Source organism: Xenopus laevis, chromosome 3S, assembly GCF_017654675.1.
Source record: "Xenopus laevis strain J_2021 chromosome 3S, Xenopus_laevis_v10.1, whole genome shotgun sequence".
In the NCBI taxonomy this organism is placed as follows: domain Eukaryota; kingdom Metazoa; phylum Chordata; class Amphibia; order Anura; family Pipidae; genus Xenopus; species Xenopus laevis.
In genome coordinates, this window is record NC_054376.1 from 121,171,898 (window position 1) to 121,187,015 (window position 15,118).

The following is a 15,118-nucleotide window of genomic DNA, read 5'->3' on the forward strand; positions in this document are numbered from 1 at the left end:
CACGGATGCATCCTTACGAGGATGGGAAGCCCATATGGGGAATCTTTCAGCGCAAGGTCTATGGTCTCCACACGAGAGGAAAACATCCTCGAATTACAGAGAGTTGAAAGCAGTGTGGAGAGCTCTGAAAGAATTTCAGAAGGAGATCAGCAACAACAATGTCCTAATTCAATCGGACAATATTGCTGTAGTTTCCTATATAAATCACCAAGGTGGTACCAGATCGAAGAAATTGATCAAACTATGTGTGAAAATAATGCAGTGGGCCCAAATGAAACTGATTCATATATCAGCTTTACACATCAGGGGAGTGAACAACAAATGGGCAGACAAGCTCAGCCGACAGACAATCATGCCGGGCGAGTGGTCCCTGAATCAGGAGACTTTCTGTCAAATAGTAAAGAGATGGGGTTACCCACAGATAGATCTGATGGCGACCAGACAGAATACCAAATGCAAGAAGTTCTGTTCGATTTACAGAAAAGACAGACCGACGCTTTTGGATGCGTTCTCAATAAACTGGGATCACCGACTAGCATACATATTCCCTCCAGTTCCAATGATACAGAGGGTACTAAAGAAAGTGAAAAGGGACCAAGCAAAGGTAATAGCCATATTACCGGGATGGCCCAGGAGAGCTTGGTTTCCGGAGCTACTGTACCTCTCGAAGGGGAACTATTGGATACTACCATTGAAGCCAGATCTGATTGCATAGAAGGGGATATATTTCCCAGATCTCAGCAAACTCAAGTTAACAGCTTGGTTACTGAATGCGCGACATTGCTAGAGCAAGGACTATCGCAGGAGGTAGTGGAGATAATGTTGTTAACCAGGAAGAAGTCTACATCCAGTACCTATGAGAGAATTTGGAAAAGATACAATTCCTGGTGTGTTCAAAAACAATTAAATCCATTACAAACAACAATACCTCAAATACTTCAGTTTTTACAAGAAGGGTTTGAAAAAGGTCTACAGCCCAGTACTCTGAAGGTGCAAGTATCTGCTTTGTCAGTGTATTTAAGTTTAAAACTGTCGGCAAATACCTTGATAATGAGGTTTTTGAAAGCAGTGTCTCGGTTGAGACCTCGTACAAAATCATACGTTCCTCCCTGGGACCTAAATCTTGTATTGAATAAATTTTGTGGAATACCATTTGAACCATTAGATCAAGTAGAGTTGAAAATGTTGACTCTTAAGGCGGTGTTTTTGACAGCAATAACTTCGGCTAGAAGAGTTGGTGAGATACAAGCTTTGGGAGCAACAGAACCATATATCAGATTCTGTCAAGATAAAGTATGTTTGAGGACCCTACCAGATTTTGTACCTAAAGTGCCCACATCTTGGTGTGTTAATGCTGAGATAAATCTACCTACTTTTTGTGCGGAACCTGAAAATGAGATGCTTCTTTCAGTGGAAAGAACAAAGGGAAAAAAGCTTCAAAAGCAAAAATTGCAAGATGGATTAAACAAGCAATTCTGTTGTGCTATGAGCTAGATGATAAAAGTCCACCAGAAATCTTAAAAGCTCATTCAAAAAGAGGAATGGCAACGTCATGGGCAGAGAGATGCTTCACCACAAGAGATATGTAACGCGGCCACTTGGTCCAACCTTCATACGTTTGCAAAACACTACAAACTTCACATCCTTTCCATGCAAGATACAGCCTTTGGTAGCAAAGTACTCCAAGCGGTGCAGTAAAGAAACTAATAATGTCCCTCCCAAATTAGGGAAGCTAGTAAATTCCCTTGATGTGCTGCCTGTAGGACATAATGGAATGGGAAAATTGGTATACTTACCATCAAAATTTTCCATTCCATTAGTCCGTAAGGCAGCACAAATATACCCTACCCGAATAAATATATTTAAGCATTGAGTGTGTGTGTTTATGATAAGAAAGGAGCTAGGAAAATAACATGAGTGGGAGGGGCTTTCTATGGGGTTTAAAGGCTGTGTTTAACTATTTACTACCTGTCCTACCAGGAGGCATGGCATATTAACCCTTGATGTGCTGCCTTACGGACTAATGGAAAGGAAAATTTCGATGGTAAGTATACCAATTTTCCCATTTTTTTGACCGAAAACCCCCAAATAGTTGGATTTTTGGGTTAATTCTAGTGCAAACCACAGAAACTTCCAGACAGGATAGGGACCTTTCCCATTGACTTATATAAAACCTCAGCAAGTCTGAGATGCTGGATTTTCAGATTCAGACTTTTCCAATCCTCAGGGTATGATATCTCGAAAAGATTCTAGGTTTTTTTCCCCACTAAAAATGTTTTGAGTTTTTAGAATTCAGACTTTAATAAATAAACCCCTAAGGGGCTGATTCACAAAGGGTCGAATATCGAGGGTTAATTTACCCTTGATATTCGACTGGGAATTAAAATTCTTTGACTTCGAATATCGAAGTCGAAGGATTTTAGCGCAAATAGTGCGATCGAACGATCGAAGGATTATTCCTTCGATCGAACGATCGAAGGATTATTCCTTCAATCGAACGATACGAAGGATTTTAATCCAACGATCGAAGGAATATCCTTCGATCAAAAAAAGTTAGCCAAGCCTATGCGGACCTTCCCCATAGGCTAACATTGAGTTCGGTAGCTTTTAGATGGCGAACTAGGGGGTCAAAGTTTTTTCTTAAAGAGACAGTACTTCGACTATCGAATGGTCGAATGGTCAAACGATTTTTAGTTCGAATAGTTTGATTCGAAGTCATAGTAGTAGTCAAAGGTAGCCCATTCGATGGTCGAAGTAGCCCAAAAAACACTTCGAAATTCGAAGTTTTTTTTACTTGAATCCTTCACTCGAAGTTAGTGAATCGGCCCCTAAGTGTTACAAAGCAGCAATCAAAAACGCAAAAATAGAATTAGAATTGACTGCTTCACTTGCAAAGACTAACCACATTTTTTCAAGATACAGGCTTTTTTTCAAATTTTTCAATAGTATTTTTCAATAATACAGGCTAACAAGCATAATATATATGCTTTTAACTCATTTTATTGCAGAAGACTGTGGAACAAGCTTTCCCCTTCATTTGGTGCAGGGTTTGGGGGTCGGTCCCTAAAAGGTTGTGTCACAGTCTTGTGCAATAAAATGAGTAAAAGGCATATACCAGCTTATGGTGGTTTGCTTTTTACCTGCATGAAACTGGAATGGTTTGTTGGGCCTGGAGGTGTCCTGGGAAGTTTTTTTCTGATTTTTTAAAATAAAAAAGTCAGACCAAACTATGTGACCTTATTTATTTTCAAAAAAAATCTTGATTTAATCGAATTGGGGACAAACTCAACGAAATCACCTGAAAACCCGAATTTGACTATTTTTTCAGAGTTTTTCCCGAATCGTGCACATTTTCCAGATTTTTGCCTGAAAAGCCAGAAATAGTCGGATTTTCAGGCTAATTCCAGCTCAGACCATAGAAACTTCCAAATAGGACAAGAACCACTCTCATTGACTTATATACAACTTTGGCAGCTCTGAGATGCCGGATTTTTGGATCCAGAATTTTTGCAGCATCACACTTTAATAAATCCCTAAAAATTGAAGGTTTTATTTTCCATGAAAAAAATGGAATTTATAGTAAAAAAAACTAGAATTTTTCAAGTGTTTCCATTCCAACTTTGTGTGCTGCAAAAAAGTGTTGTTGCCCATTAAAACATCGGGAAAATACAGGAAAAAAAAAAAGGCTAAATATTTTTTTGACTGAGTACATACGATGCAATAGAATCCAGAGCAGGGCCGGACTGGGGGTAAAAAGCAGCCCGGGCAAAAAAAATCAAAGCAGCCCACATGTAAAGGCGCAATGGTCTGACTTCCACACATCCACTCATATATTGGGGTAAAACTGAAAAAATGTATGCGCATAAAGAGCTGCCTTAGGGGTTGTTCACCTTCAATTTAATTTTTAGTATGATGTAGAGAGGGACATTCTGAGACCATTTGCAATTGGTTTTCATTTTTTATTATTTGTGGTTTTTGAGTTATTTAGAGAGGGACAGAGTGACAGAGAGAGAGACAGAGTGACAGGGAGAGGGGAAGAGAGAGGCACAGAGTGACAGAGAGAGACAGAGAGAGGCACAGAGTGACAGAGAGAGACAGAGAGAGGGGAAGAGAGAGGGACAGAGTGACAGAGAGAGAGAGACAGAGTGACAGGGAGAGGGGAAGAGAGAGGCACAGAGTGACAGAGAGAGGGGAAGAGAGAGGGACAGAGTGACAGAGAGAGAGACAGAGTGACAGGGAGAGGGGAAGAGAGAGGGGCAGAGTGACAGAGAGAGAGACAGAGTGACAGGGAGAGGGGAGGAGAGAGGGACAGAGTGACAGAGAGAGAGAGACAGAGTGACAGGGAGAGGGGAAGAGAGAGGCACAGAGTGACAGAGAGAGACAGAGAGAGGGGAAGAGAGAGGGACAGAGTGACAGAGAGAGAGACAGAGTGACAGGGAGAGGGGAAGAGAGAGGGGCAGAGTGACAGAGACTGCATAGAGATTAGAGAGAGTGACAAAGACTCACAGAACAGAAAGTGATCTGGTCTTCAGCTTCAGCGATGTCCACGATCTTAATCTTAATAGCAGCACAGCTGGGCCCCCCTTTAAGGCTAAATCCTGCTGGGCCTGGGATGACTGGCCCCCCCATTGCCCCCCTGATGGCCTACACACAGCACGGCAGCATGATAACAGGAGGGGCGGAGCCACAGTGGCAGAGATGATGGAGGAGCGGTTCTAGAGCCCGCCGGATTCTTTGAAAGGAACTTTCTAATACAGCGATTAGACCAGGAGCGGCCCACTTATAGAAAGTATACAGCAGCCCCTCGGGAATTTGCCCGAACTGAGAGATTGCCAGTCCGGGCCTGATCCAGAGATACAGAACTCATTCTGTAGAAGTACAGAAGAGTTAACTAAAACGATGTCAGTCGCTGACATAGAATATGGTACTTAAATGTTTAAAGTGGTAGTAAACCTAGATGTAAAATACACAATTTGACATAAAAGAAAATGTCATTCTATTCAACATCCAAATAATTATCCTTGATAATATGTTTTCAATCATTTTAAATGTATTTGTGAAAGCAGTATCTGCTAATTCTGACTATGTCAGTTATTGAAACAATGTGGCAGTAGTGTGTTCTGTTATTAAAGTGGACCCGTCACCCAAAAAAATTATTCAAAATCCTATTTTATCACATTAGTCAAGCAAAATTAACTCTAATTACACTATATAAATTATTTGAATCTTATTTCCTTCAGTCTGGGAATTCATAATTATAACAAGCAGGCAGGAGCCATTTTGTGGACACTGTTATTAAGACAAGCCTTGTATCATCTCAGAATCTTGTTTGTGCACCAGAATGGGGGACCTGATGTCCATCCCCATGCCCTGGTTACACAATTAAATGGTGAAGAGAACGGGGGAATGTGGGGAGAGCAGTGACATCTAGGAAGTGCTGAATGGAAAGTGAAAGCAATTGTCTGCCCCGCCTCTATGCCTAGGCATAGAGGCGGGGCAGACAATATTTGATTGACAGCTGAGATTTTTAAATGAGTTTACAACAGTTATGAATGCTTTAATAAAAAATTGAAATTGGATTTCATGTTTAATTTGAAAAGGACTTTTATTATACAGAATTTTGTGTCTGGGTGACGGGTCCACTTTAACAGGAAAGGAAAACGAAAGGAAACAGATTAAATATTTTCATCAACATGATAAATTCTTGAATGTCTTATTCCTATCTTTCCTCATCAGATCTTTGTGATTTTTAACAAATTGCATTGCTACAGCCAAAGGTGGGACCAAGAAAATTTGGCAGGGCTACAGAGCTTGAAGGCTTCTGGCAGAACTAAAAAAAAGCTCCATGGGAAGGGATCTTCCTTAAACAGGGTTTACACATCATATAAAACTGTATTTTCCTGGCTAATAAAAGTTGTGGCCAAGACAGGCCCCCACAGATTTCCTGAAAACATGATGCAGAAAATATCAACATTCTATTATTTTTTGTAGATTGTTTTTGTTGATTGTCCCCACTGACCAGTCTGTATTTTGAGTCAGTGATACTTGGACCCCTATACCATTCTGTGTTCTCAGGTAGAGGCTCAGTGAAACTTTTAAAGGTTGATTAATAGATGTGACGCCCACCACTTTAGAAAGGAAACCACTGCTCTGTTGTAATATTAGGGTACAACACTGACCTGATCGGGGGAATAACAAATGCTCTGCACTGCCAGGCTACAAAGTCAGTCCATATTAATTAGCGGCAGGGATCTTACATATGATCATCTGCCTGTGATTATGCATTTTACGGCAGAGGAATGTAATTCAAAGCAACTTTACAGTATTAATTACATATTTTCCAATAAATGTGTGTATGCATGTAATTGCTATTGAAATCAATCCCTGTTTGGTCTCTGGTTCTGACTTTCAACAGCGTAGCAAAAAAAAGGACTCATGTTCTGCATAATGAGAAGTACATTTTATTCTAAGACACTTATAAATATGCATCAATCTAAATTATAATTGATCAAGTTATTTGTAAATGTAATCGCTATTTAAAGCAGTATGTGTAAGTCCATTGGTATTTTTCCACTGCGGGTTCTGACTCCATGGGGCATATTTATAAAAGAGTGAAGTTTGAGATAGTCAGAGTGAAATTCTGCCACTCTCCATTAATTTCAACGGGATTTTTAAAAGAGTATTTATTAATGGGTGAAAGTGAAAGTTCTCCCTTTGATAAATATGCCTTTCAAAATCCCATAGAAATGAATGGAGAGTGGCGGAATTTCACTCTAGAGGACTGTGGAGATCTCTAACTTCACTCTTTGATAAATATGCCCCCATGTACAAATGAAAAAATATCACAGTAGTCAGCTCTTATCCAGCCAAGGGGTATATTTATCAAAAAGTGAAGTTAGAGATCATCACAGTCCTCTAGAGTGAAATTCCGCCACTCTCCTTTCATTTCTATGGGATTTTTAAAAGAGTGTTTATCAATGGGTAAAAGTGAAAGTTCATTCTTTTATAAATACAGTACACCTTTCAAAATCCCATAGAAATGAATGGAGAGTGGCAGAATTTCACCCTAGAGGACTGTTGCAATATCTAACTTCACTCTTTGATAAATATACCCCCCAAGACTCCAGTTGGCATTGTCTTGAATGCTTCTATCTTTCACTTCCTTTACAAGTCTGTTAATCACAAAGCATGCAAGATATTGTGGGAACTGGAGTCTTGACTTGAGGAAACATTCTCTTTAATTTCAGGATTCAAGACTTACTTTTCATAGTCATCCTTACAATATAGCTGGCGGTTCCTGTAGTAGCAGGTTCCAGAGAGTATCTGTAGGCAAGCAGCACACTTTACGCAACATTCGTGCCACGATCTGTTATTCACTCTTAGCAGGAACCGATCTGATATGCTGTTGCTGCAACCAGCGCAGACTTCATTCATTTTATGATCTGAAATCATAGGGGAGTTTCAGCTCAATATATTGCTTAGTCATGACTTCTAATGACTAGTTACTAAAAGTCACTTAGTAGTAATAATCGGATACAATTGGAGTTATGTAATAAAGGACACTATGGGGTATATTTATCAAAGAGTGAAGTTAATAGTGAAATTCCGCCACTTCCCATTCATTTCTATGGGGTTTTTAAAGGCGTATTTATCAAAGGGTGAAATTTCACTTTCACCCATTGATAAATACGCCTTTCAAAATCCCACAGAAATGAATGGAGAGCTGCGGAATTTCACTCTATTGGCGGAACTTCACTCTTTGACAAATTTACCCCATCATATGGCCAGGTGCAGTAACCCATAGTAACCAATCAGCAAGTAGCATTTATTGGTCACCTGTTTCAAAGCAAGCTGCTTCTTGGTTGCTATGGGTTACTGCACCTGGGCAAATTATTTTTTATTACATATGGGTGGCTATAATTAAAATATAATTACAGTCTTATCTGTATTCTTGCATTACAGAAACCTTAAGGCCAGATTTAGACTTTATAAGTGGTCATATGTTGGAGACCTTCTTGTACCTGGCCCATTAGCTTTGGGTTGAACAGGCAAGTATTGAGGGATTTGGCCATCCAGGCACTCATTCAATAAGTGGATTCTTTCAGCAAGTGAGAAGAAGCTGTTGATCCTATTACTCCCTCTGCTATCAGTGGCCCATTTACACAATGTGAAGAGTCAACGACACAGTATGGAAGAAATAACTAAGACTCAATAAGATCATGGAATGGTCTGTAAAAACCAACCCCTCAAGATGGATTACATACCCATATATTCAGCCAATATGGAGAAATATTGGCACGCATAGCCTGCTTAAGAACTCTCAGGTGGTAATGTATCAAGAGTATTGTAGTTTATTGAGAAAGTTGGGATAAGAAAGTCATTTAATAAAAACAAAGATACATTTGTACATTTTCTCAGAAAATGCACAAAAGTCCCAGACTAAACTAGAGCTTCACCCCCTCAAAAGGCTGTTAGGTTCATGTAAGAAGTTGCACGTGTCTGCTTTGGAGTAAACCAGCTCTTTACTCATTTTTCCACATAATCCAGCAAGTCTTAACTATAGATAAATCCAACCTTCTTTCTTCCAGGGATCCAATTTCCAGTATGTGTTTACAACAGGAAATAAAAGCATGTAAAGTTTTATCTGATTTTATCTCTTGCCGTTCATCGCTGGCACTTCTTCAAAGTGAAGTGATGAAGCACTTGAAATGTGGAGGCAGAGAGACTATTCTATGTACACACTCTTTTCAGCCTGACCTTCACAAAGCCAACCTTCACTGCAAACACAACTGGAGTGCCTTATTGACTCTAGATCTTCCAGACTATTAACCTCTTAGAGTCATTGCAACACAACCGATCCAAGTAAGAGGCAAAGTCTCATGTATATGATTCACGATGCACTAATCAATATTATGGGGTTATGTTTCTTTTGGAGCAAAATAGGATCATTCATTGTATAAAGCAGGAACGTGTAAACTACAGAAATTATTATAACTTGGATCACCATATCTTAAATCTGCTAAACTATTTAAATATACAAGTAGGATTGTTTTGCCACTAATATTGATTCATGCAGCTTAGATAGTATTTGGTTTTTACAGAGAAAAAGGAAAGGAAATCACTTTTAACAAATTAAATTATGTGTTTAAAATTGAGTCTATGGGTGATGGCCTTCCCATATTTCTGGATAACAAATCAAACAAAGCTCAAGGTTACTGCACACATATACTATGGATACACATGCCCAGGTGCTACCAGGATATTGTTAATATAAATATAAGCAGAAGCCTGTGCACACTGGGAAATTTCCAGTAACTTAACTAGAGGGGGCTGCCGGGGGGGCCCGTGGGGGTGCGTGCCCTGGCCCAACCAAACCCCCTGCACCCCCGGTAGTTACGCCACTGGAAATTTCCATCATGATTTTTCCTTTATTGAATCGACATTTCTGGCCTTGCCTGGGGACCTTTACCAAGGTGAGAACCAAAATATCAATTCTGTATATTATGTTAATTTTCCTCATCTTAATTGTGTTTTGTTGCACATGGTAAGGATAAACCCCTAGTGAATAAACTAGGAAGCAACAGAAACAGACTGACAGGGACAAGATGATCTCACAGAGGGCTAAGAGACAAGCTTGGTGCTTTGCTTCATTTTGGGATATTGTTAAAACATGAACAGCTGGAGGTATCTGTAGACATCAACTAAGGTCATGAAAGTCAAGCAGAAATATGGCTAATATTAGTTATAATATTAATTATATAATATGAAAATGTTACAAGGCTAAACTGACCATAGACATTGCTTTACATGATCTTAAACTGTAGGGATGGGCTACCCCCATACTCCCATATCTATCTATATCTATAATGTATCTAGAATATTGCTACATAGCCAATGCAATGTTGAACTCCAAAGGGGTAATAAGAACCCAAAACCAGTGCTTTATATCCTTGTGTTGTCTCTTCAATGAGTCCTGGCATACACACACACACAAAAATACAGCTAATACTCCTTTATTGATTTACTAACCAAGGCCGAGGAATGGAGAGTGTTCTCGGCAGGATGATGGCACATCCTCTGTCTTCATGGTAAGGTATTAATTTAAAAAAATCCAGCAACTGAAAAACAAAAATAATTTTAAAAGTTAGAATAATCACTGCAATGCAATTCATAAATGTAGCCATTTTGCAATAAAGTAGTGACACTTTAGTCAGTGGTTTTCACATTTTATAGCCATTTGATTTAGCCCAGTATGGGAATTTATTTGATGCAATGCAAAGTAAGGCAAATCAAACATAGGCGGTGCAGCAATAACCCAGTCTGCTCTTCTACCTACAACCGTCCCCTTTAAATCTAGACCTGCTTTTCAGATATTCAGTTGCCCAAGGTCTCACTGTGCATGAAAGAGATAAGCCAGAGTGGCAACTACACACTGTGGAGAACAGAACCTTCTGAAGTTGCAAAATTGGCAAAATGTCAAACCAGAAGTGAAGGTGACAGGAGGAAACTAGGGCAAACAAGGTAGGACGACTGGTTGCATCAAGACTAGGAGAAAGGACAAAGTGTCTAAAAGTGTCTGGTAAAAACTACTCTACAAAAACAGCAGATCTAGAGAACTTGGACCTATCATAGGCAACCAAAGAGTGCCAGACCAAAGGCAAACATGGTAATACAAGAATCTTGTCCAGGTCTGGTAACCCATAGTTAGCTGTTTTAAAACTGCAAGCCATAAATGATATTCAACAATAATAATATTCAATAATAACAGAGTTATAATATATATTATTCAGACAAAAAATACATAACAATCCTTATGACACCAGACACTTTCAGCTGGCTGAAAAGCAGTGAAAATACCCTTGCAATCTTCCCAGAGTATTGGAGGAATGATGGTAAAATATTTTTGTTCACAGATCATGAATGTTTGTAAATTGTACACTAAGCTGCATTTTAGGTTTTTGGATGCACAGAATCATTTGTGTCAGATTTGATACTTAGCTGATTCCATAGATTAGGTGCATCACTAATACAAATTGCAAAGCCTGGGTGATGATTGTGTTAAGCAGGTGAGGTAAGGGTGAAGCTAGCCCAGAACTCCTTCTTTTGTATTAAAAGGACTTCCTATATATCTGGTAAATATATAAACACATAACTGTGGCCTGCCCTGTAAGCGGTGATATGTATTTAAGGAAAAAATTATATGTATTGCTTATAAATGGGATATTATAGACATAGGATCTTTATATTTGGCAAATAAGGCTGGGATAAGAAATGTCAATAGAGATAGCAAGTAAGTCATAATAACAGAGATGGAGAAAGAAAATTCTTAGGTGTTTTAATAAATTGAAGTGCCACCTGTGCACTGAACATGTAGGGGCAGATTCATTAAGGGTCGAATTTCGAAGTTAAAAATACTTCGAAATTCGACCCTCGAATTGAAATCCTTCGACTTCGAATATCGAAGTCGAAGGATTTAGCGCTAATCCTGCGATCGATCGATCGAAGGATTTTTCATTCGATCGAACGATTAAATCCTTCGAATCGAACGATTCGAACGATTTTAATCCAACGATCGAAGGAAAATCCTTCGATCAAAAAAAGGTTAGCAAGCCTATGGGGACCTTCCCCATAGGCTAACATTGACTTCGGTAGGTTTTATCTGCCAAAGTAGGGGGTCGAAGTTTTTTTTAAAGGGAAAGTACTTCGACTATCGAATGGTCGAATAGTCGAAAGATTTTTACTTCGATTCGTTCGATTTCGAACGAATTTAACCAATTCGATGGTCGAAGTACCCAAAAAATACTTCGAAATTCGAATTTTTTTCATTCGAATCCTTCACTCGAAGTTAGTGAATCTGCCCCGTAGTGTCTTTCCCTGGAACACATACAGAGCTGTATTTATTGGATCCAAAGATTGGTGGTGGTTGCCTTAGACCCTGAATATCATGAGATCTTGCAGAATAGCAGTTGTAGTAGGAGGGGTTGAGGTTAGCATGTATAGAGGGGAAATATTGTAAGAGTAGGGATAGCTAATGATAGATACTTTATGTCAATGTAGCCCTTCCATTGGTCTTGCAGCACAACTTGCAACAACCATGACAACCAAAGGCTGTAGAGAAGAAAAGGTCACAATCTGTTTTTGCCACTGCTAAACCTGGCACTGTTCTTATGATTGAAGTCCTTTCACAATGATGGGATGCTGAGCAGGTCCTAGGAAACCTTTCACATATGCCAGTTTGAGTCATAATATGAACTGAGACAGGGAGACTGGGTATGGGAGATACTTGTGCATCATTCTCTTGCTAACAATATGGATTTTAAATCTGATTATATGCACTCAGCATTAATACTGTTCTGTCATTGCAACATTAAATTTGGGTGACCTTTTCAAAAATGATAAAGGTGCTGAATTGTAGGATAAATCAATACATTCAATCACATCTTGTTTTCCTGCTTTCTCTTTATTCTTTGTTTTCACCACTTCTCTTTGTCCCCCTCTCCCCTCCCCCCTCCAGCATACACAGTTCACTCCTTCCTTGCCCCCTTCCTTTCTCCCCTTCACTTTTTATATGGTTTTAAACCACATTATCCCTGATCCTAAAAACAAGAGAAAACCCTTTAGGTTCATAAGACACGGGGTATATTCTCTGCCTGTTTTTTAGCAGGTGAAAAAGTGCCTGTACATAATGATACAGCCTGTCATTTACTTGAATGGAATCTGCTCACAATTTCTGTCCATAATCCACCTGTTGCATCTACCATCAGGCACATTCAAGTAAATAATAGATAGGGATGCACCGAATCCAGGATTCGGTTCCGGATTCGGCCAGGATTCTGCCTTTTTCAGCAGGATTCGGATTCGGCCAAATCCTTCTGCCTGGCCGAACTGAATCTGAATCCTAATTGGCATGTGCAAATTAAGGGCAGGGATGGAAATTTAGGACTATCTCAATTGTAGACCCCAAAACCTTTTGCGAACTCCAACATCCGGGATATTCAGACAGGTGTTGATTTCCTTTGAATACTGAATGTAGTAGTTAAAATTAGTGAGCAGGAGGCAACTTCTCAGTTCTGAGAGATATAAATGTAGGGATGCTGAATAAAAGCTCTTGATAAAATGCAGAAAAAGATCATGGCCATGGGAAATTCAAAGCGGTCTTAGAACAAATGTACAATTACTGTAGTTACGATTTATTATTACAATTAAAATGAGTTACTTAATTATGTTCACAATAACATAATATTAAGGTCCAGGAGTTGCTTCATGTATATAAATGTAGCTGTGTTTCCATAATGTAATCATATCTCCATAACTCCATAATTCTTAACCCATGGATCGAGACCCAAAACTGGGTCCGATGCTGTTTAGAGCGAAACTCAGTTTTCCCCTAAATAATTGGAAATTTCTTCCTGCAACAGTGAATAGTAAATCAAACGTGGTGCATAACTGATTATAAAACAATTTTTGTGTGGCAAATCTGATTCTGCAGCTGAATTTGGGACCCCCAAGAAAAAAACATACAAAGCACTGCCATATCTGAACTTTGATGCCAAAAGTGGAGCTACCAGATTACTATGAATTGTTTGATGTTTGATGTTTGATGTTTAATGTTTAATACACTGAGTTCCAGTTAGGATAACAGTCTGCCTTTGGGGGGTTCTTTGTGTTTTGGTATAGTTAAAAGGTCATGTACAGATGGAAATAATTTTAAAAACAAATAAAACATTTTATTAAATGGCACAGGATTCTGAGAGTGACCTTAAAAAAGCAATTTTTGAAGCTTTTATTTTTTGTTAACATTACTTTTTTTTACTGTACTTTTTTTTTTGTAAGAAATTAAAATTTATAATCTGCTCCAAAGCATTTTAATTCCCTATTGTATCCTGAAATTAAATGAGCCAATTGAACAAATACTTTTTTTTTGTATTTAAAATATCCACGGTCTCTAGAAGAGTTTTTATTAGATAACCATGGTAAAAGATGCAAATATAAACCCTGCAGGCATAAATTATATTTTGCAGGGAGCCTTTTTAATCTGCATCTTTATATTTATTAATAAAAGTTGGAGCTGCCAAATGTCTATTTATGCGGAGGTAAAAGGAATTTTCTTCTCAACACTCCAGTGAAACAATACCCTTAAGGTTGAAATTATTTTTAAAAAAAGCAGAATTTGTGCTCACGTTTTAAAGATCATTTTATTGAATGAAGCACCTCATAAACACAGGCATTCATGGGTTCTAAAGTAAACCCTATTACTCACTCCTCATTTGTGTTTGCTTATAAACTGGGTGCTCAAACTCCCAGACCCCGGCTCACGTTGTTCTAAGCAGACTGGACCAGCACTCCAGCTAATTTGTTTTATTTTGCATCTGAGTAAGAAAGGAATTGGCCCCCCTAAACTATATGCACACATTACACCTCCTGATTGGTATCAAGCATTACGTTTTTGGGTACTTTCCTGTCTGTGTCTGTGTCTGTGTCTGTCTTAGAAATCCTTTGTTGTAGCCATAAAAGAAAACACAATAGCAGAATGTACGCCTGACCAAGTCACTGCACACGCTCTATCTTCTTATGTCTAATAAACATTTTAAATAATTTTACACACTATTTAGCAAACTTAATTACAGAGACTTAATAAGTAGTAAAATATTGTGCATCTAGCCATGCCTTACAACCATTTAATTAGAATCCAGTAAGTAATGCAGAAGAAGGTGTCCCTTTCTTGTTACTTACATTATGGGACTTAATCATTAAGTCCAGGTATTTTATTTAAAAAAGTCAGACTAAACTAGACTCCATGATTAGAACTTATTTATTATTAAAAAAATTACAATTTAAATCGGGGACAAACACAAGAAAAATTGAGTGAAAATTCGAATTTTTTTTATCTGATGTTTTTCCCAAATCGCTCGATTTTTTCGGTCTTTTCCCGAAAACCCAGAATTTTTGCCTGTAAAGCCTGAAGTAGTCGCATTTTCAGGCTAATTCTAGCACAGACCACAGGAAATTCCAAATTGGATAGGGAGCTCTCCCATTGACTTATATACAATCTCGGCAGGATTCAGACTTTTTCCATTCCCGGGGAAAAATGAATCTCAAAAAATGTAAGGCTTTTTTC

General features: G+C 38.6%; 1 protein-coding gene across 1 annotated transcript in view; it reads right to left on the reverse strand.

Annotated features, from left to right (window-relative positions):
- LOC108705163 (LIM/homeobox protein LMX-1.2) overlaps positions 1-7,437 on the reverse strand; it is a 32,774-nt gene extending 25,337 nt beyond the window's left edge. The window contains exon 1 of the mRNA XM_018241970.2: positions 7,262-7,437. Coding sequence (XP_018097459.2) covers positions 7,262-7,434 — 173 coding nt within the window. The 5' untranslated portion in view covers positions 7,435-7,437. The remainder of the gene's footprint in view (positions 1-7,261) is intronic.
- Between the last annotated feature and the right edge of the window lie 7,681 nt (positions 7,438-15,118).